The sequence below is a fragment of the Pezoporus flaviventris genome, unplaced genomic scaffold (assembly GCF_033815535.1).
Source record: "Pezoporus flaviventris isolate CSIRO_AGI_PZ_B2104156 unplaced genomic scaffold, CSIRO_AGI_Pfla_v1 ptg000043l, whole genome shotgun sequence".
In the NCBI taxonomy this organism is placed as follows: Eukaryota; Metazoa; Chordata; class Aves; order Psittaciformes; family Psittacidae; genus Pezoporus; species Pezoporus flaviventris.
Window position 1 is genome coordinate 200,354 of NW_026892591.1, and position 20,719 is coordinate 221,072.

The window sequence follows — 20,719 nt, forward strand, 5'->3', positions numbered from 1 at the left end:
ACAGGGGCATTCCCCCCAGGAAGCCCATCCCTGCATTACAACCAGGAGGGAATGACTACCCCTGGAGAGTCATCACCTTGGTCAAGGTTCCTTGGGCACTGGTGCTGGTATCACCATCAGGGACAGAAGCATCTCTTATGCTTGTAGCTGTTGCACTTCATAGGTGTTCCCAGTCAAAATGCTTCCTGTATGATCTGTTTTGACAAGGGCTGTAGGGACAGGACAAGGAGGAATGGCTTTAAGGTCCCTTCCAACCCAAACCAGGCTGGGATTCCATGAGGTTGGTGGCACCTCAACCCCTCCACCCTCTCAAGTGGCCATGCTGGGATGTACAGAACCTGCACCAGGGCTGCACAGACCATACGTGTTCAATGAGCAGCTCACAGGGCTGGAGGGGTAGTGAGGAGCTGGCATGTTCCAAAGGATAGAGCCTGTTGGAAAACCTGAAGCAGCAGGTTATTTGTGAGGAGCAGAGCTCCATCTAGCATCCATGGAAACTGATGCTTCTCCACAGCTCAATTGAGAGCTACTTGAAATGGCCAAAGCTGTTCTTCTATCTGTTCACAGCCTCAACCGACAGCAAACTTCAGTGTTTCTTTACAGCCAAAGCTTGTACACACAGCTCTCACCTCCTCTGCATCGCCAGCATCCTTCGTGCCTCCAGCAGGACGTGTTTGGACACAAACCCCACTTTCCCAAGGCAGGGTTAGTCCTTTCCCTATCCTGCTACAGGGCTTTTTTTCCCTTTCAAAGCTGCTTTTTGAACCCTTTTTGAAGCCTTTACTCATATCTCCAATCCCTTGTGGCTGCACTGTATCCAGTAGATAGGTATTTGCTGTTTGTCTCCAGGCTGTAAAGCTTTTCCAGGAAGCAGCATTGCTTACCAGGAGGGCAAGGCTGACGTGGTTTAGAGGCAAAGCAACCCTGGTTTTGGCCAAAGCCACTTCATCCTTCTATGCTTTGTTGTCTTTGTCCACAGAGCAGCAGTTGTAAACTGGGGAGCATCACTGGGGAGCATCACAACATCAGTGGCAGGCAGATGGAGAGCTCCAGTCACCGGCATCCCAACCCCTGCATGGGGTTTAAAGGCCTTTGAGAAGCTCAGCATCAACATCAGGCAGCAGAATGGGCATGGGCAGTGGAGCTGAGCTGCTGCTCCCTTCCCCACTGTGCTGGGGTGACCCTGGCTGGGGGCTGGCTGCATCCCCTTCTTCCTCACTGACCTTGGGCTCTGCAGGGCTCCTGCTCTCATCTTCTCACTCCTCAATGTGGCTGCAAAACTGCTCAGGGCTTCTTTATCCCTCCCTTCCTCAATCTTATCCCAGAGGCGCTTCCTCCATCGCGGATGGGCTCAGCCTTGGCCAGTGGTGGCTCTGCCTTGGACCCAGCTCTATGGGTTTTATGGGATGCAGGGAAGCTCTGAGCAGCTCCTCACAGAAGCCACCCTTGAACCCATGGGCTGCCTGAGCTGCTTCCCATATCCCATAGGGAAGCTCTCGGAGCGAACAGCAGAGGGCCTGAGAAGCCATGCCCATTCCTGATCCCGAGGCAAAGCCTTCCTGCTTTTTGTGGTGGCAAAAGACCTGGGAGCCAGGCAGGAAACAGCCCTGAAAGGGAACTATTGGAATGGAATAAAGAGCATCCGCAACGTGTTAGTCCTTTGAGAAGGGAATAAAGGGCTGCTGAAGTGCACTGGGGCACAGCTCAAGGGCCACCACCACTTCAGAGGCACTTGAGGACGCGTTGCTTCCCGAGCTCAAAAGCCTGAGTGAAACCGGGTTGCGGATGCTGCTCCTGGGGAAAGGAGCTTGGGAATCCTCCCCAGGCACAGCTCTGTGGTGGCATCACTGCTGCGGGACAGAGCTGCTCAGAGCCCGAGGGGCATCAACTTGAGCTGAGTGAGCATAGAACCAGGGAATGGGTTGGGTTGGAAGGGACCTTAAAGCTCCTCCATGGGCAGGGACCCCTTCCACTGGAGCAGCTTGCTCCAAGCTCCTGTGTCCAACCTGTTTCCTGCAGCCCCTTGGGGCACTGGGAGGGGTGTCACAGGCAGCTCTGCAACAGCACAGCCCCAGCCGCTGGTGCCAGCGCATCCCTGGGGCTCCGGGGCACGACCACGGCGCAGAGGCAGCATCCTGGGGCTCCAACCCCAATTCCCCCCCTTCCCTCCCGCTAACTGGGATCCAGCAGCTTCTGAGCAACGTGGAGGGCCACGGACTGCTTCCTGCAGAGTGCAGCTCGGTGAGCAACTGACTCTGGGATCAACTGACTGCAGTGATCGATGGACTCGGGTGATCGATGGATTCTGGTGATCGATTGACTCTGGTGATCGATTAACACTGGTGATCGATGGATTCTGGTGATCAATTGACTCTGGTGATCAATTGACTGATGATCGATTTGACTCTGGTGATCGACTAACTCTGGTGATTGATTGATTCTGATGATCAATTGACTCTGGTGATTGATTGACTCTGGCGATCAATGGACTGATGATTGACTCTGGTGATTGATTGACTCCAGTGATTAACTCTGGTGATCAACTGACTCTGGTGATCAACTGACTCCAGTGATCAATTAACTCTGGTGATCGATTGATGATTGATTGACTCTGGTGATCGATTGATTCTTGTGCTCAATTGACTCTGGTGATCGATTGACTCTGGTGATCGATTGATTCTTGTGCTAAATTGACTCTGGTGATAGATTGACTCCAGTGATCAAATGACTCCAGTGATCAATTACCTTTGGTGATCGATTGATTCTGGTGATCAATTGACTCCGGTGATAGATTAACTCCAGTGATTGATTGACTCCGGTGATCAACTGACTGATGATCGATTGACTCTGGTGACCACTTGACTGATGATCGATTGACTCCGGTTATCAATTGACTGATGATTGATTAACTCCGGTGATCAATTGACTAATGATCGATTGACTCCGGTGATCAATTGACTAATGATCGATTGACTCTGGTGATCAACTGACTGATGATCGATTGACTGATGATCGATTAACTCCGGTGATCAATTGACTGATGATCGATTGACTCTGGTGATCAACTGACTGATGATTGATTGACTGATGATCAATTAACTCCGGTGATCGATTAACTCAGGTGATCGATTGACTGATGATCGATTAACTCTGGTGATCAACTGACTGATGATCGATTAACTCTGGTGATCGATTGACTGATGATCGATTAACTCCGGTGATCAACTGACTGATGATCAATTGACTGATGATCAATTAACTCCGGTGATCGATTAACTCTGGTGATCGATTGATGATCGATTAACTCCGGTGATCAACTGACTGATGATCGATTAACTCTGGTGATCGATTGACTGATGATCGATTAACTCCGGTGATCAACTGACTGATGATCGATTGACTGATGATCAATTAACTCCGGTGATCGATTAACTCTGGTGATCGATTGATGATCGATTAACTCCGGTGATCAACTGACTGATGATCGATTAACTCTGGTGATCGATTGACTGATAATCGATTGACTGATGATCAATTAACTCCGGTGATCGATTAACTCCGGTGATCGATTGATGATCGATTAACTCCGGTGATCAACTGACTGATGATCGATTAACTCCGGTGATCAACTGACTGATGATCGATTGACTGATGATCAATTAACTCCGGTGATCGATTAACTCCGGTGATCGACTGATGATCGATTAACTCCGGTTATCAATTGACTCAAGCTCTGGCTGCGGGCACAGCGCCTCCGTGTCCCGGGGCCCCTCCAGGCCCGCCCCTCCCTCCGCGGCCTCCGCTCCCGGCCCCGCCGCCGGCTCCGCTTGGCCCCTGACCCCTGACCCGGCCCCGCACGGCCGCGCCCCCCGGCGCTCCCCCGCCCTCCCGGCGCCGCAGCCAATGAGCGGCGGCCGCCACATCCGGGGCCTGAGCCCCGCTGCCGCTCGCGCTCGGCCATGGCGGAGGTGAGTGAGGAGCCGCCGGTGCGCTCGGGATGGGCCTCGGGCCTCCCCCGGCGGAACCCGGAGCCCCGGCACCCTCCGGTCCCGGTACCCCCGAGCCCCGGCACTCTCCGGTCCCTTCAACCCCGGGCCCCACCACTCCCAGGGCACCGGCACCCCGAGGCCTACAGCCCGGCGCCGCTCGGGCTCAGGGTGCTGCGGCCGCGGGGTGCAGCGGGGCCCACCGGGGCCGGGCGGAGGGCAACGGGCAGGGGCCGGGGCCGAGCCCCGGGAGCAGCCGCGGGGCTGCCCGGGCCAGGCCTGCGGGAGCGGGGCCGGAGGGATGCGGGTGGATCTGCGGGGTTACGGGGACGGAGCAGAGCCCCGAGGCTTTGGCCCGGCGGGGTGGGATGGGAGCCGGAGTCTGAGGGGTGATGGAAGGGGGCTCAGGAGGGTCGGAGGTGAATGATGGGGTCCGAGCAGTTGGAGAGCGCTGCCGGGCAGGGCATAGGAGCAGGAGAGGCTTTGGGATTGGTTTGAGTGATGGGAGAGGGAGACCCACCTTGAGAGGGGGATCCCACAGTGGTGGTTGATGGGGGCCTCGTGCCGAAATGCTGCTGCCATGGCTCCACCGCGCTCCGGCTGCTGATGCCGTTCGCTGTCGCATCTTATCACGTCCTTGAGATATCCCCATGCTGTTGTAATGGTCGTGGTGGCACATCCGTGCTTCGTTTCCATCGTGAGGTCCTCGTGGTGACCACGATGTGGGAAGAGGACACTGGGAGAGATTGAGACTTCACTATCAGGGTGTTGAAGCACTGTGAGGAGGAAGGTGCCATCTGGTCTCTCATCTATCTGGGGGGGGTTTGCTCTTTTTAGGGAGATGCAGGAGCTGCTGGTGTCCCACAGATGAGGCTGGAGTATCTGCAGCAGTGAGTGATTGGGATGCAGGTTTTCCTGAGCTCTGTGTCTCTTGTCCCCTGTTTGTTTGCTTGTTCAGGTGCAGGATGAACCCGTTTCCGTCCATTCCACTTCCCTCTGGCTACAGCTGGAGTTTGTAGAGGAGGGACCCGTGTCAAGCAGTAGGGGAAAGGCAAAGGAACAAGGAAGGCTTCTCACTGGGTCTGAAATAGGGGTTAGAGTAGCTCAGGGAGCCATGGGAGTCATTGAAGAGGTAGCACTGGAAAGGGAAACCTGCACTCTTCTTCCTCGCTTCCTTGTGAGGGTGGTTTCAGCCTGTAGGTGTTGGGCTTGATGGTTCTTATGGATCCCTTCCAACTTGGGCTACTCCGTGACTCTCTGCAAGGTGTTCTCTGGTAGTGCTCTGGAGAAACCCAGTTTGTACTCATGCCTGAGAAGCAGACATTGGCACTGCCCAAAGTGAATGGAATTCACCCCTGCACCCTTCCCTGCTGATCAACCCTGCCACCAGCCAGAAGAGCATCTCCACCTGGACCAGGAGCTCCTGACCTGGAGATCCCCACCAGCACCTTGATGTCTTTCTGCCCTGTGTAATGCTGTTGCATGTTCTGTTTCCTGTGTGATACCTGGATTTGAAGCATTGGACTGCAGCTCCTCACCTTCAAACACACCCCTGGCATCAGGAGTCAGTGGGATTGGGAATATTCTCTCTGGCATTGTTCATGTTTTGAAGCCAGACCTGCCTTTCTCCCATGCTCCTTTGACTTGTTTCTGTGGGCTTCTGGGTTTGTAAACCGTTGGAAGGCTTATTAAGATCAACACCTCTTTACATTTGGGGGTGGAGTGGGCTATTGGTCACTTATTTCTCCCCTTCTCATCCCAAATCCGGTGGTGCTGGTTATTTCGTGGCAACTCCAGCTCAGAGCAGCTCCCACTTGCTCTTAATGCTGCGTTACTACTTTGGGGAAATAAACTGCCAAGTTGTTACCCTGTCATATTGCCTGTCACTCTTCATTCCAGCACCTGATTGTTAATGTAAGATCTCATCATTCCTGAAGGATTCTTGACATCCTTTCAAGCTGGCCCAGCCACTGTGACAGATTCAGGCTTTGCTTTCAGAGTCCTTTACGTGCAGCTCCTTATCGATCCCTGTGTGAAGGAGGTGCAACCCATAGATACAAAGATGAGGGTTTCAGCAAAGATCACTGAGGACTGGAGTGTGAGCTTCCCCTTATCCTGCTCATCAAACCAGGGATGCTTGCATGGAAGGCTTTACCCAAGAGGGTTCTGTACTTGGTTGTGGTCCAGCAGAGCCCAGAAAAGCGGCACTGATACTTCCTTGAGTTCCGAAGCTGTTGCCTGATATGACCATGCTCCAAATGGAGTCTGTTTGATTCCTTTCCATCTTCTTCTCCTTTCATGATCCCATAAACTGCTTCCTTTTCTTCGGGTGACCACCTCTGGGCTCTGCCTGCAGCTACAGTGGTCTCCAGTGGGGTTCTCATGCCTGGGGACAGTGATCTGCAGCGTTGAACCAGAGGCATCCTCTTTTCCCTGGTCCTAGTAGAGGAGGGAGCAGGAATTCCACCGCTGCTTCACACATCCTTCTCCTTCCTCCTTCTTGAGCCTTCTTTCTATGGCAATCTCTTTCCAGGCCAGCCATCATCTCAGTGATAATTAGACCTAAAAACCAGCTGCCTCTGTGTTGCTATGGAATTTGCAGTTGTATGTGTTGGTACCTGAAGGCTCCAACTCCAGACCCAAAATCTGGGGTGGCTTTTCTGGTGTACACTTTGCTTTATTGTTAGAGGATGCATTTTGATGTGAGGCTGGGCTGTGCTTTCAGTTGTAAGAGCCTCGTGCTGCAGCGCTGTGGATGTCCTGGCTCCCACTGAGGAGCACCAGTGCACGGCTGAGGTTGTTAATGGCTGAGCATCGTAAACCAGTGTCAGTGGTGACTGAGGGACTGTGATTTTCTTCTGCAGTCGGATGCTCTCAGTCACCCAAAGGCCCTGGTTAGTCCCCTGCTTGCTCCCCACCTAAGCTGAGCTTGATGAACAGCATTTCCCTGCACAGCAGCCCAGGCAGCAGCAGATGTCCTGGGTTCTTTGCCAGGCCTCAGCCCATTCTGCTGCCTGAACTTCCGAGTGAGCACTGAATGCCAGAGGGCAGGTGCCTGTTCTCAGTGTCTACCTGTCTCACCTTTTCCCACCTCACCTGGGCCATTCCCAGTCCTACCAGGCTCCTTTGCTGCCTGCTCAGCACTAAATCTCTTTACTCACCCCTTGGAGCCTTCTGGATGTGGTGAGGAGTTAGGCAGAAGCCATTGAGTTGTGGCTGTCTCCGATTGCCTCCAATGGGGCAGCTCCTAAAAATGCTGCCTTAGACAAGCATGATGTGTGCATTTAGAATAAGGGTCCAAGTAATTCTGTGAGGGAAGATGTAAGACAGAAAGATCTGAGGTCTTAAATTGGTGAGAGGAGAAATAGTTAATGGAGTGCTGAAGATAAAGTGGAAACAGCTCCATACACAGAGATCCAGGAGAAGGTGATGGAGCTGGGGGATACACTTGAGCTCTCTTTGCACAGTCTCTTGTGCTGCCCATGTGGGTTCTGTTAACTTTGGCTTTGGGATGACATGAGTTGCATTGCCTGGCGGGGTCACCTTCGAGGAGGAGATGTCTCAGGTGTGGTTTTCTCTTCTCTTCAAGGCCTCGGTTGGGCGGCAGAGCCCCCGGGTGGTGCCGTACCCAGCACGCAGCCTATGTCCTGCAGAGCCCGCCCTTCAGACTGCAGCAGGTACCCGTGGTTTAAGTCTGTGTCTGTCTGTTGGCCCCGTTTCCAGAGGAGGCAGAGCTCCTGTGCTCAGCTTGTCTGTTCCCTTCTCCTTCTGCCATCTTCCAAACCTGTCAGTGGACTCCCATGCCATTTGACAGGGAAGTATTAGAGATGCCAGAGCTCTAAGTGCCCATTTGCCCATTCTTTCTATAAGGGGTAGTTATCCTCAAACCACCTCAGGTGAAGGAAAGGCTTCCCCAGCCATTCACGTGTTGTGACACCAGGGAATCCAGTTGGGACAGACACACTAATACCCAGAAAACCCTCAGCTTTCGGTCACTTGTGGACTTGAATGTGCAGAGAAGCCAGAGTTGGTGTTCCCCAGCCCATTTCTACCTCATCTCCTCCTCTGTCTTCTCATGGCTGCACACACATAAGAAGGGATCATCCCAAGCTTTGTTGCAGCTGCAGATTTGGTCCAGGGTGGTGCTAGTGTCCAACTTCTTTTAATCCCTGCAGTTGTGTCCATGGGCTCAGCTGATCATCGACTGAACTTAGCAGAGATCCTTTCACAGAACTATGGTGTACGGGAAGAAAGGGAGGAGGAAGATGATACTCAGGAGAAGCAGAAATCTTTAGAAGAGCTGGAGAAGAGCTTCAGTGCCCCTCAGGTAAAGGCAGCGAGGGAAGGGAAGAGGGGGTTGGGTTTGCTTTGGATTTGCTTCGCTTCCTCTGTATAAACACAACTGTGCTGTCTGGCATCTCTTCACCAGCGTGGAATCTAGTATAAAAAGTAAAGATAATGATTTAATAGTGTGTAATAAATGCAAAGTAATTAAATGTAACATAGAGATATAAAAAGAAATATGCTTTTTAATGCCCTTGCCTGGGCTGAAAGCTACTGGCTTCTCCTCACCCCTGAGAAGAGCAGGTTATGGTGGGTCCTGTTAGACCTCAGTGCCTCCTTCCTTACACAGCATGACCCGAGGCAGATCAGAGCCCCCAGAAGAGCAGAGGTGCCTTGACTGCCTCTGCATATCTCTGTGTTCACTGCAGCTGGTGTTGTGCTCGGTGATTGTTCCCTTCCTGATGAAGCTTTGTCCTCCTCTCGCTCAGAGCAGTGAAATGCCATTTGAGGAGCTGCTTGCACTTTATGGCTATGAGGCATCTGATCCCATCTCGGAGCAGGACAGCGAGAGCAATGATATTACTCCAAATCTCCCAGATATGACTCTGGATAAGGTAAGAGCAGCTCTCTGCTTGGTGTGTGCTCTTAGTGCTGTTGGTTACTGGGCTGTCTGGAGCTTGAGGCATCCAGGAGCTCTTTTCAGCTGGGGTTCAACTGATGCCAAGGGAAGGGGCCTGCCTAGGTCTGGTGTCCCAGTGAGGAATGCCAGCAGCAGCAATGTGAACATAAAGAGTTTAGAGGAGAGAGCTGTTTAAAAAGACCACTGTAAAAACTCTTTATGGAAGCTGGGTTACAAGTCTGGGCACACAGGTGTGGCTCTGGAGAATCAGGGAGGGTTTGCACCTTGCCAGGTGAAGATGTGGCTCCTCTTCTTCTAGCTACAGTCTATGGAAAGCTCTTTTTCTCCTTCCAGCAACTATCTGCTATGAGGGGAGCTCTACAGAAAGGACCACTTGCTTGTCCTCTCTCTGGCTTCCGTGGGAAGCCACTCTTGACACTTGTCAAGGAGCTTCTAAGGAAAATAATCTGGGGGTGGTGGGGAGAGTGAGGGAGAATCTGTCTTTGGGGTTTGAATTGACCAGGAATGCTTTACTCTAGGCCTCATACCCCACCCCACCCCTCCTCTATTTTCTTCATTTAAACATATTTTTCACTTTCTTGTTGTTGTTAAAAGGAACAAATAGCGAAGGATTTGCTTTCAGGGGAAGAAGAGGAGGAGACACAGTCTTCAGCTGACGACCTGACACCATCCGTCACATCGCACGATGCATCGGACCTATTCCCAAACCAGCCTGGCTGTATGTGTCCCTAAGTAATTGGGGTTTCTTACTTAGATGTCATGTGCAGGGTAGAGCAAGAAGGGATTTCTTTCTTTTATCACTCGGTTTCTTGACATCACTTTCCTTCTGGGGGCTGCAGGTAACCAAACCTGAGTGCCAGTGGTGCTAAGGAGTGTTGGTGAAGATGTGATAGAGTGGAGATGAGGGATAATTGCCTTTGGGTGTAACTCATACTATTGAGAAAGTGAGAACTGCTTTGCTGCCTGCTGTGGTTGCAGTCTGAGAGATCAGCCCTTGATCTGACATCTCTAGAAGTGAATAAATGCAGTAGTGTGTGTGCTGTGATATACTGTGGCAGTTCCTACATATGGGAAACCAAAGTGCAGAGAGGGAGACTCAGCACAAAGGGGTCTTATCCCGTCTGCTACCCTGCAGAATGAAGGAGCCTGAGCCCCCCAGGTTGGTCAGCAGCACCCATGTAGCAAGGGGGCATATCCTTGTATTTAATCAGGGTAAGTTGTCACTGTGGATCCTGGTGAAAGCAACTTTAGGACAGGAAATGAAGGGAAGGAGAGGGAACATAGAGCAGTGTGGGGGGGAAATAACTATAGGTGTTTCCCTTTCCCACAAAGCAAACAACTTCCTTGCTGATGAAGACAAAGAGCCCTGTTCATCTCCATGTGCTTCCTCCATGGCTGAGGATTCGGAGGAGGATTCCATCCCATCCAATGAGTGTAAGAAGGTAAATGATTGGGGCATGTTGGGAAGGGGAACCAATGCAGTGTGCCTGAGCCTGAGGAAAGCGTGATACCAAAACCAAGGAATTCTATCTCTTTTCTTTTTCCTTAGCACCTTGTATTCTGTGGGAGGTGGCAGCAGATGTGGGTTACAAGAGGTACTTTAAATCCAATCTTGAAACCTGCATCTGAAGTTATCTTCTGCTTCAGCTGTGGCAAATGCTGCTGTGCCTTGGCAAATGAAAACTGCAGCCTGTAGCCCTATAAAGGTGAAAAGCTGTGCAATATTCCCAGCAGGATTTACAGAGGGGGCAGCACCATAGGAAAGAGAGGAGCAGACTTCCAAATACATCCTAGTTGTGAAGGTTGCAGGAGAGCTTCTGCATGACTTTGTCTCCAGCTGAGCTGCTTGCCATATATCTTCACCGTTAAAACTATGTAAATGCCTCCAGTCCCCACAGTACCATCTTGTTGGTAGTAAATCTTCTTAGTTAGCCTATAAAATACTCAGGGTTCCCTAGAACAGTGACAGGGGGGACTACCAATACATAAATCAGCCTCATAGTGTTCCAGCCCCTAAATCATGAAGTGCTCCTCTGTGCCTGCGTGGAGCTGTTTCTATTTCCATTTACCAGCATCTCTGGTGATGTTTCAGGAGATCATGGTTGGACCTCAGTACCAAGCCACTGTTCCCATCCTCCACTTGAACAGGCATGGGGAAAAAGGTAAGCACCTGCTTTCTGTGCCCTGTTTGGATGGAGGGCTGCTGTATTTGGGGGGCCTTCATTTGGAGGTTGTGTCTGATAACCAGGGTGATACCAGAAGCAGCTTGTGGGGTTTCTGAATGAAGTAGCTGACAGAAAGCTCCGTCTGCAGAAATCCCTTGTTTCCTCTTTAGGTCTTTTATCCTTGCAGACTCTGAGCAGATAAGTTCAAGGGGATAAAAGTGATCTGTTTTGCAGGGCCTGTTTCACATTTACCTGTGCAGCTCTCAGAAGGTTTCCGTGTAACTCTTATCAGTGCTCTCAGCCTTCTGTATTAAGAGCACAGATTTAGTGTGTGTTTTCCATGTTTGCATCAGTGTGAAATGAAAGTAAACTGATAGCAGATCTCAGTGGGGGGCCTTCTGTGCTCTGTCAAGTGCCTCTGACCTGATTTTAGTGATTTTACAGGGCAGAAGGGTTGGTTCCTTTGCCTGTGGAAACCAGTTCAGTCCATGAAGTGCTGATGTCTTCATTTGAATAGAAAAATCTCAGCATTTCTGATGATTTCCTATTGCAGAGTCTTTCTTCTTGCTTCCTCTGTGCTGTTACTTTACTTCAGCATCTCTCTGCATTCTTGTGTGCTGTGTTCTCATGTAGAAAGAGCTTTGAAAGCTGAAAGGGGCAAGAATTACTTGATGGTCATGTGTGCTCCTGTGGGTGAAGCAGCTCCTGGAGGAATGTTACAAGCTGCTGGGGGGACACTCAGCTTTCCAGCTGCTTAGTTCTGTGTCTAGGACAGGGAGAAGGGCTTGAGCCTAAGCCAGGGTTGTAGCTCAAAGCTGCCTTCAGCTCCCACTCCTCTTGTTTACTGTGTGCAGGAAAAGACACCTTAGAACTTAGGGGTTTCTAATAATGAATCAAAGCAACAAGCTTTGAGAACATGGTAACAAAATCCTTATCAGCCAACTCTTCTGAAGAAGTGGAAGCAAGCTGAGCCTGTGCCAGGGCTTGATAAGAGGTATAGGGAGCATTAAGCATCTCCACCTCCAGTATTCCCAGCGATGGTTGCCATCCCTAGTGCCAGGTTGTGGGACCAAGCCCAGGTTTCCTCCCTCCTTGTCTCTCTCCTGTGCAGACCATTCCTGAAAAGCAGTGGAATTCTCTGTTTGATTATCTTATTTCAGTGCTTTTTCTGTTAGCCTATGAGAATGAAGATCAGCTGCTTTGGGACCCAAACATCCTCCCCGAGAGAGAGGTGGAGGAGTTCCTGTACCGCGCGGTGAAGCGGCAGTGGGACGAGCTGTCCAGCAGCAGCCTGCCAGAAGGAGAGATGGTGAAGGACAACGAGCAGGTAAGTGTGGGGCTTCCTGCAGGGATCCTTTGTTCCTGCTTCATAGAACCATGGAATTCCAGAGTGGGTTGGGTTGGAAGGAGCCTTAAAGCCCCTTGCCACGGGCAGGGACACCTCCCACTAGAGCAGCTTGCTCCAAGCCCCTGTGTCCAACCTGGCCTTGAACACTGCCAGGGATGGGGCAGCCACAGCTTCTCTGGGCACCCTGTGCCACAGGCCTGTCTGCCTCAGTGCTGTACCCTCAACGCAGTCACAGTTGCTTGTGGCATGCATGTAACAGGCTGGGTACTGTTCTAACTGTACTCTCCCAGTCTCCCAAACACAGAGCTTGTAGCAGGGTCACCTTTTTGGCTCTGTCCTCTAGAACAGCATCTGATTCTTCTGTGAAGCCAGCAGAAGATCAAACATTTGGCTAAGAAACGAGAGCAGTTGTGTTTCCTCCATGTAGCCAGGTTAGATTCTCACCCTAAGTCTGCAGGAGGGCAATGGCACCCCAGAGGCCTGCAGAGCTGCAGACTTAGGGTTTGTGATCCGGTGCCTCCAAAAGCAGAAGCATCTCCTCTGATGGTCACAGTGGGGTTAGTGGCAAAGTGGCTCCTGGGAAAAAGAGGTGACAAAGGTGAGGCTTGAGCAGGTTGGTTTGGGGTGTGTGGCTCAGGTACACGCTGGGAGTCTTTGCCTTCTCTTTTTAGGCTTTGTACGAGCTGGTTAAATGCAACTTCAATGCAGAAGAGGCACTGCGGAGGCTACGGTTCAACGTGAAGGTCATCAGAGGTGAGAACCCCCTTGCTTGGGGTCTGCCCCAGACCTTGAGGCATGTGTAGAGTCTGGAAAGAGCTCCATCTCCTCCACTTCCACTTTCTCTCTGCTCTAGATGAGCTTTGTGCCTGGAGCGAGGAAGAATGTAGGAATTTTGAGCATGGCTTCAGGGTCCATGGGAAAAACTTCCACCTTATCCAGGCAAACAAGGTAAGGGCATTCCCCACCGCATCCCACTAAGACGGAGGAAAGGAGGCACGTGCCTTGGCACCAGAGGTATGTAGTGAGCCTCAGCTAATGCAGGAAGTTCAGGACTGCTGAGTTCCCATCCCAGGCTTTGTGTTGACTCATGCTATAGCAGGTGATGGGCTGTTCACTGCCCTGCTCTGCCTTATTTTCCAGGTGGGAGAAGTCACAAACACCACTGACCTGCATGAGTGATGTCAGTTAATTACTGATTAGCCCTTTCTGGAGTCTCAAAAGTTCTTTCCAAACTCTCAGCCCTTGCAGTGCTTCTGTGAATGAGTGAGTTGAGCATGTGGATGTTTTGTAAAGTCCCCTGGGGTCCTCTAGAACCAAAGATGCTGTTGTAGGGAAGAGCTGGGCCCCAGGACATACGCTGCTGTGCTGGGAGTTGGCAGAACCAGAGAGTCCAGTTCTACTGCTGATTAATTGTGGGCATGTTGATGCTGGCCAGTGAAAATGGATGCAGGTTTGCTCTCTTGATGGTAAACGTGCTGCTGGAAGCGCAGGGATGTCCTGCACCAACACTGGGCTCTGCAAGAACAACTGTGCACTGTGGGGAGCCCTTTCTTGGGCCGATTACCACCTTGGAAAGCTCACTTTGTGCTGCTGTTGGGGCAGCTTAGATGTGTCCGTAGTGCTAGAAATGACTGGAATTTTTCTATGCTGCTTAAATGGGAAGCTGCTCCTTGCTCCACACCTGGAGGTCTCACTGGGATCTCTTTCCCCTCAGGTCCGTACCCGGTCAGTGGGCGAGTGCGTGGAATATTACTACATGTGGAAGAAGTCGGAGCGTTACGACTACTTCACTCAGCAGACACGTTTAGGAAGGAAGAAGTACGTCCTCCACCCTGGAGCCACGTGCGTGGAATATTCTCACCCTAAACTTAGTAACTCTAAGCTCCCAGTGAAGATTCCTGCTGCAGAGCACCTCCGCTTGCTCCTCTAGAAGGTTGCTGGGGTGGGAGTGGGGAGGGATGCGCTGGATGCTCCCACAACCTGATCCCTGCAAGCGTGGGGAGGGGAGAGGAAGCAATGAGTCGCTTGGTTGGGCACTTTGGGTGTCAGAAACCACTTTTCATTCAAGGCAAAGGCAAACAGAAGCACGCAAGTGAAGGGCAAGGGCAGGGATTCAGGGCTGAGCTCGGTGACTCAGTTCAGGGAGGTTTAGGGAAGGGAGCTTTTGAAGTTCAAAGTTACCATTTCTGGTGGTTTGGAACCTGAATTCGTTCCTTTCCCTGCTGCCACCCTTCGAGGCAAATTCCTCACTTGGAAATGCATGCAGGTAGGGCAGGCGCTGCACAGAGAGGTGGAAACCGAAACGTTTTAAAGGTCAAACTGAAGTATTTCAGTTGAATGCATTAAATCCATAGATGAAGTCTTAGATAATCACTTTTTATTGTGATGCAAGAAAGGAAAATAGCTGAAATCCCAAATCCCTCCAGGATGGGAAGATATTTTCCCATCACTTCCCTTTGCTGGCATGCCAGCATTGCCACAAGCCACCCAAGGGGAGGAGGTGTTCCCTTTAAGGAAGGCCTGTGGCTATCTGTTTCCCTTTGGAAGGGGCTGAGGTTCAGAGCTCTGGTTGGGAAAGCTGCGGAGCCCCTTCAGGTTTCTCCCAGGCTGATCTTGGCCACCCTGAGCTACCTTCAGTCACCTCAGTGCTGTTTAAACTGGGCTCTGCCCACCAAGGAGGGATGGACATTGGTTCCAGTGAGGTCTCTACAGTCCTGTTGCTTTCTTTGTGGCTGGGTTGTGATCCCAGCCCTGTTTTCCCTGCCTGCATCCTCACTGGCAGGGGTGGCAGTGCTGACTGTCTGTCTCCACAGGGATTACACCGACAATGACTTGGATGGGGGTGAAGTTGAAAACTCCACTCGTCCTCGGAGCTCCCCTCCCATTCCCTCTGGAACTGGCTGCCTGGATTCCCACTTCAGTCAAGACCAGATAGCAATAGAGAGCACAGGTAATGTCCTTTGTGTTCTCTCTGCCATGGGGATAACTCATCTCCCTCACTCAGGGGGTCTGGGCTGCGTTTGCCTTTCTCCCATTGCCATTATCGAGCTGTTGCTCTTTTCCCCCTACCTTGCCAATGGGTTCACTTTGCCCTGTGCCAAAGAGCAGAGCTTGGTGTGAGCAGAGAAGACTTTGGCTCTGCCTTGACCAGTAGTGACTGAAAACTGTTCCAGAGGCTGATTTATGGCACCAGGAGTTGGGCTGTACCTGATACTGCTCCCAGAGGGATCTGGCTGTGAGCAGACACACAGGGAGTCCCAGATGGGTTCCTTCCCTCGTTGTCACACTGCAGATGAGGCCTTTGTGTAGGCATCTCGCAGGGGCTGCCAGCACGAGGGGGGAGAGACTTTGGATTAGCTTTATCTTGGGGAGTGTCTCTGAGATTCCCTTTAATTTCCATAGAAACACTGCTGGCCTCCCATCTGCTGGCTGCATCTTGCCCTCCTTGGGCCCTCGGTCGCTGTAATAAACCTTTGTGCCAGCAAACTGGTTGGGATTTAGGCAGGATCGAAGTGGAAGCTTGGACTCACTGCAGCTTTCTGTCCCTTGTCCCTCCCCCTTTCTCCCTCCCTGTCTCTTTTGTCTGCCTCTCCCCTCCCCATGGGATGCACAGAGCCCCTGAGCGTGGAGAGCACTGCCTGCAGCCTGGGCAGCATGAGCGAGTCGGGGCAGGGCTACGAGTGCAGCACTCCTTCGGAGACCAACTGCTCCTTCGACCCCCAGGAAGAGCCATCCTCAGGCACCCCCTCGGCTCCCTGCCCTCGCCACCCCACCGCCAGCACCGAGCCGCGGCTCTTCCCTCTGCCCCCGGCGGCCCCGGCACAGGCGGAGAAGCAGGAGCCCTTGCAGAGCTCTGGTGGGACGCTAAGCATGGACTTCCCTCTCCCTGCAGACATTAAGGAGGCTTTGCCTTTAATCGCTGGCCCTGTGGATTTGGACAGAGAGCCAGAGGTGGCCCCTGCGCAAGTGTCCTTATCGGTCACAGAGTTTGGCCTCATCGGCATCGGAGATGTAAATAGTTTCCTGAGTGCTCACCAGGCTTGTCCAGCTCCTGTGGCTCGGTCGGAGCCTTTGTCACAGTGAAAGGCTCCGCTCATGGACTTGTCCCAGACCCAGCAAGGACTTTGAGCTGACTTGACTGAAATCCGGGAGCTTCCGCTGCTCCCCAGGGACAGTTTGGAGCTGTTGGTCAGAACCCGCCTTTCCATCCTCCTTGATCCAAGTGAAACCAAACACCTTTCTGCTCCAGTGTGTTCTGGCACCAGCCCGCAAAGCTGGTGGCTGGCTGTGGTGATGGGGGGGGGAGCTCGCTCACCCCCCTCTTGCCTTGACCCTGTGTCACCCCAGGTAATGCCAGGCTCAGAGAGTCCCTGCCTTGGGACAGGAGAAGTGGCCTTGGCCCCAGAGATGCTTTGAGAGCAGGGATGTGTCACCGGTGCCATGGGGACCCGGGGCGCAGGATGCAGTCTGCAGGTCCAAGAGCTTAGGACATGCCCAGGAAGCACGTTCCAAGGGACAGGCATGGCCATGCCAGAGGAGGAGGATGGAGGAGCCTTTGCCCTTCACCCACAGGTAGCGTGTTGCCGTGGAATCATCCTGCCCATTCCCGTTGTGGGTCCTGGCACCCCGATGGTGATCTCTGCCCGCTGCTGTGTGTTCCTGCGGGTGGGATGCAGCTGGAGGCCGGCCTCAGGTCCTGGCGAAGGGATCCTGTGTGTGCTTAAGTCCTTCTCGCCTTCCCTTGCAGGGAATTGTCCTGGGAGGAAAGGGAGTTTCTAGACACCCCCCCCAGAGCTGTGCCGCTTCGGTGCCCGGCAGTGAAGGACTTGATCCTTGTGAGCCCTGCAGTGCAGGAGGGGAAAATGCAGATGGAAAGGTCTGGAACTTCCCAGCTCGTGCAGCCATCCCAGCTGTGGGAGGAGGAAGATGAGGAGGGCACCAAGTGTGGTGCCAGCATGGAATCCTGGGCAGGAGAGAGCATCCCTGCCCCTTCCTGCAGCACAGGGAAAGCTGTGTTCCAAGAGGAAAGTCTGTCTTTACTGCCATTAGCAGTGCCCAGGGAGGTGACAACAGGGCTGTGCTGGAGGCTGGAGCCGCTTCGCTTCCCGGGTGTGTTCCAGGGCTTGGGTTTGCCACTGGCTTCAATGCACGTGTTCTCCTTCCCTTTTTATCCATGCGGGAATGCTGTCCGGCTGGCGCAGACCTTCCCTCCTCCATTTGTTTTCCACATTTGGGAAGGGGTTGAGGTTTTCTGCTCGCTTTGATTGAGCCCTTTGAGCTGCCATCAGTGGGTCTGGACGGTGACTAAACCCATTAACCCGCATCCTGTTGTCGCCAGCCCTGGGAGGTGGTGCTCAGCCCCGCGGGAGGGGGGGGATGACAGGATCATACCTTGTGGCTCCTCTTCCAAGCCCCAGGCTGGTTTCATGGGCAGGGCTTTGCTGTGAGGGGTGCTGAGCTCAATCCATCACCATGTGATAACTGGGCTCAAGGGGAAGGCAAACACATGGAACCAGAGTGGAACCACCCGGCTCCGAGTCCTCTTTCCTGGCTGGAGAGGAAGCTCCTTGGAGGGAAGAGAAGCAGAGGGGAGGGCCAGACCTCAGCCTCTCCTCTCTGCCAGCCACAAACAGGCTTAGTTTTCCCCAATCCCTTCTTTCTTTGGTTCATTTCAAGCCCTCCCGAGGCAGGGATCCCTTATTTATGTTCTCCAGTGCTGTTTACAGTCGCATGGGCTCCTTCACCACCGGGGTCCTGCTTTTCCCACCCATCTTCCAAAGGAGAGGAGGGCAGGAAAGGGCTGGGCCAGGGGGGAGGAAGCAGGGGTTTGGTGGGGTTTTCTTTCTCCTTTACAAAGCACATTCACTTTGAGCCACTCCCGCTGCTGGACTCGTTCCCCCCCCAACCCCTACACTGTGAAGTGAAACTGCCTTGAAGCCCCCCTCGCCGCTATTTATTTAATTAAACCCCTCATTTGAAAGTGAGCAGGAGCCTCTTGTGCTGTCGGAGCCGGAGAGAAGCAAAGAAGAGGGTCCTCACCTCGGCCTCATCCTGCCCTGGGGCTGTTGGCCGTTCAGCGTGGAGGGCAGGAGGCTTTGATGCTCTTACAGGTGCTCTGGTTCCTTTGGAGAGCCTGTGGTTGTGGTAGGAGGAGAAGGGACCCATCCCTCCATCCATCCCTCATTGGCTTCAGCCAGAAACTACATCCAGCGTTCCTGCTGCTGCTCCCTTGTGTGTTGTTCCCCACAAAGCCCCTCTGTTTTGTCCCAAACTCCCTAAGTTCCCTTCTCCAGCTCTTGCTCAGGGCTTTGGGGGTGATGGCAGCTTCCCATCTCCATCCTCAGCTGGAAAACCAGCAGGAAAAGGGCTTGGGGAGCTCTCCTGGTGCCATGTTTCCCCAGGATCGGCCCTGGATGCAATGGGGAGCTCTAGGTCTTAGGGGGTCCCTGTCCTTTGTCTCATCGCATCCTCTAAAGGCCCTTCTGGCTCTGGAAGGTGCAGGACCAGCGGGACCAAACCCCCCACCATCACCACTGCATCCTGCGGGGACGCTGCGGGAGCGGCGCTTCGACGGCAGAGGGGGCACCGGGACCGGGACCGGCTCCTTCCCGGGGCACCGGACATCGGATCCCGCTGCAGTTGCAGCCCCTCGGAGCGGAGCATCAGCATTCCCCAGGATGGGGCCCTGGTGCTGGAATGAGTGCAGGACCCTACGGGAAGCACAGGAGGAGTTGATGGTTACCTAATGGATAGGGGCCAAGTGCCAGGCACCCCCCCACCCTCCCCCGCGGCCCTGCACTGCTCAGCCCCCTGCCCAGCCCCACACAACTGAGCTGGGATTGTGGGGCCGGGCTCAGAGCAGCTCAGAGCCGGGGCTGGGCTCTTCCGGGGTGTCTCCAGCAGCCACAGCACGCTATAGGGCAAAGTCCTGCCCATGGGGCTGCTCCGTGAGGCCATTCCATTGGCACGGGAGCTGCTGCCTTATTTTGCCCCTCTCTGCCCTGCTGCAGCAAGGGGCCTGCAGCATGGGGTTGTGTGACCCCACCAGGCTGCATCTTGTCCTCGCTGAGCCCCCCACCTCCACATCTGAGCCCCTAAAACTGAGTGGGAGGCTCAGCACAGCCCAAGGCCTGCTGGGGGCTGCGATGGGGCTGAGCTCAGTGTGGGGAGAGGCTGCGTTAAACCCTGCATCCTCCCCACCCAGGGCATAGCTTGGGCACCCCACAGTGCCACCAGCCCGCCCCGCCTCTAGCATCCCCGCAGTATTCCCCCCGGCATCTTCTCCAGTATCCCCCTCTGCATCCTCTGAGCACCCTCCCAGCATCCCCTCCAGCATCTTCTCCAGTATCCCCCCCTGTATCCCCTCCTGTATCTCCTCCAGCATCCCTCCCTGCATGCCCTCTAGCATCCCCCCCTGCATCCCCTCGAGCATCCCCTCTAGCATCCCCCCTGCATCCCCTCGAGCATCCCCTCCTGCATCCTCCCCTGCATTCCCCCCAGCATCCCGCTTCTTTCCTGTCCCGGAGCTCTTCCCCTCCCACCCCTAGGACCCGGGGCCCACAGGTAGCACGTGTGGGGCAAACCGGGCCCCAGCAGCAGCACCGGGGCCCCGCAGCACCCGCGGCCAGGAGGGAAGTTGCATCGGGGCACATGGGGTTGGAGCAGAGCAGAGAGACCCCAGCAAGCAGCTCTTGGCCCTCTCCTTAAATCCCAGAGCACCCCAGAGCGTTTCCAGCTCCGCTGCTTCCCCCCATAGCCCGCCCCACACCCCCCAGCCCAGCCCCACGGCTCCAGTTGGGTGCTTTCCCTGTTATTTGTTTCCTTCCGTTCCTGATTGAGACTCGGGCCTGGAGCAAAAGAGCCGGGTTCCGGCTGTCCCCGGTCCCACCGGGAGCTCACATGGGGACCCGTGTTTGACCCTTTGCTCCCATCCCTGCTCTGCCACATCCCAGCAGCGGGCTCCGGCACCGCCTGAGCCTTGGGGAAGCGATGTCCCACATCCCAGAGGTCGGATCCTGCCTTAAAACAGAAGCTCCTCCAGGCGGAACAACCGGGCCTGTGCCAGCCCCGCAATCCGCACCCCCCCACCCCGGCCCCGCCTTCTTCCACTCTCGGCTTTTCCTTTTTTCCCCCTTTTTTCCCCCATTTTCCCTCGGGAAAGGAGCCCGGGGCTGGAGGAACCCGCAAGCGGCCTCACCCCCTCCCTCCCGTCCCCTTTCCTCGGGGGCAACCGGAGCTACCGGGGGGGGGGTTCCCCACCGCCCCACACCTGCCCCGGCCCCTCCGCAGCCCGCGG

General features: G+C 53.9%; 1 protein-coding gene across 6 annotated transcripts; it reads left to right on the plus strand.

Annotated features, from left to right (window-relative positions):
* The first annotated feature begins 3,880 nt into the window (after positions 1 to 3,880).
* Positions 3,881 to 16,684, plus strand: MIER2 (MIER family member 2). 6 transcript variants are annotated; one of them, XM_061466677.1, is made up of 13 exons: positions 3,881 to 3,968; positions 7,576 to 7,663; positions 8,162 to 8,313; positions 8,699 to 8,884; positions 9,505 to 9,628; positions 10,243 to 10,352; positions 11,003 to 11,072; positions 12,236 to 12,402; positions 13,095 to 13,176; positions 13,277 to 13,371; positions 14,138 to 14,265; positions 15,237 to 15,373; positions 16,037 to 16,684. In XM_061466677.1, exons 1-13 carry the CDS (start codon positions 3,960 to 3,962, stop codon positions 16,504 to 16,506), a joined length of 1,818 nt encoding a protein of 605 aa, XP_061322661.1. In that variant the 5' UTR covers positions 3,881 to 3,959; the 3' UTR covers positions 16,507 to 16,684. The 6 variants fall into 6 exon arrangements, with proteins under 6 accessions (XP_061322661.1, XP_061322663.1, XP_061322662.1 ...); XM_061466679.1 differs by having other exon boundaries at positions 14,138 to 14,241; XM_061466678.1 differs by having other exon boundaries at positions 12,251 to 12,402.
* Positions 16,685 to 20,719: the final 4,035 nt, after the last annotated feature.

Bases quoted from the DNA above. Each gene is read 5' to 3' on its own strand.
- MIER2 (XM_061466677.1), top strand. The intron at 10,353-11,002 runs GTAAATGATTGG...GTGATGTTTCAG, and splicing joins CATCCAATGAGTGTAAGAAG to GAGATCATGGTTGGACCTCA. The intron at 15,374-16,036 runs GTAATGTCCTTT...TGGGATGCACAG, and splicing joins GATAGCAATAGAGAGCACAG to AGCCCCTGAGCGTGGAGAGC.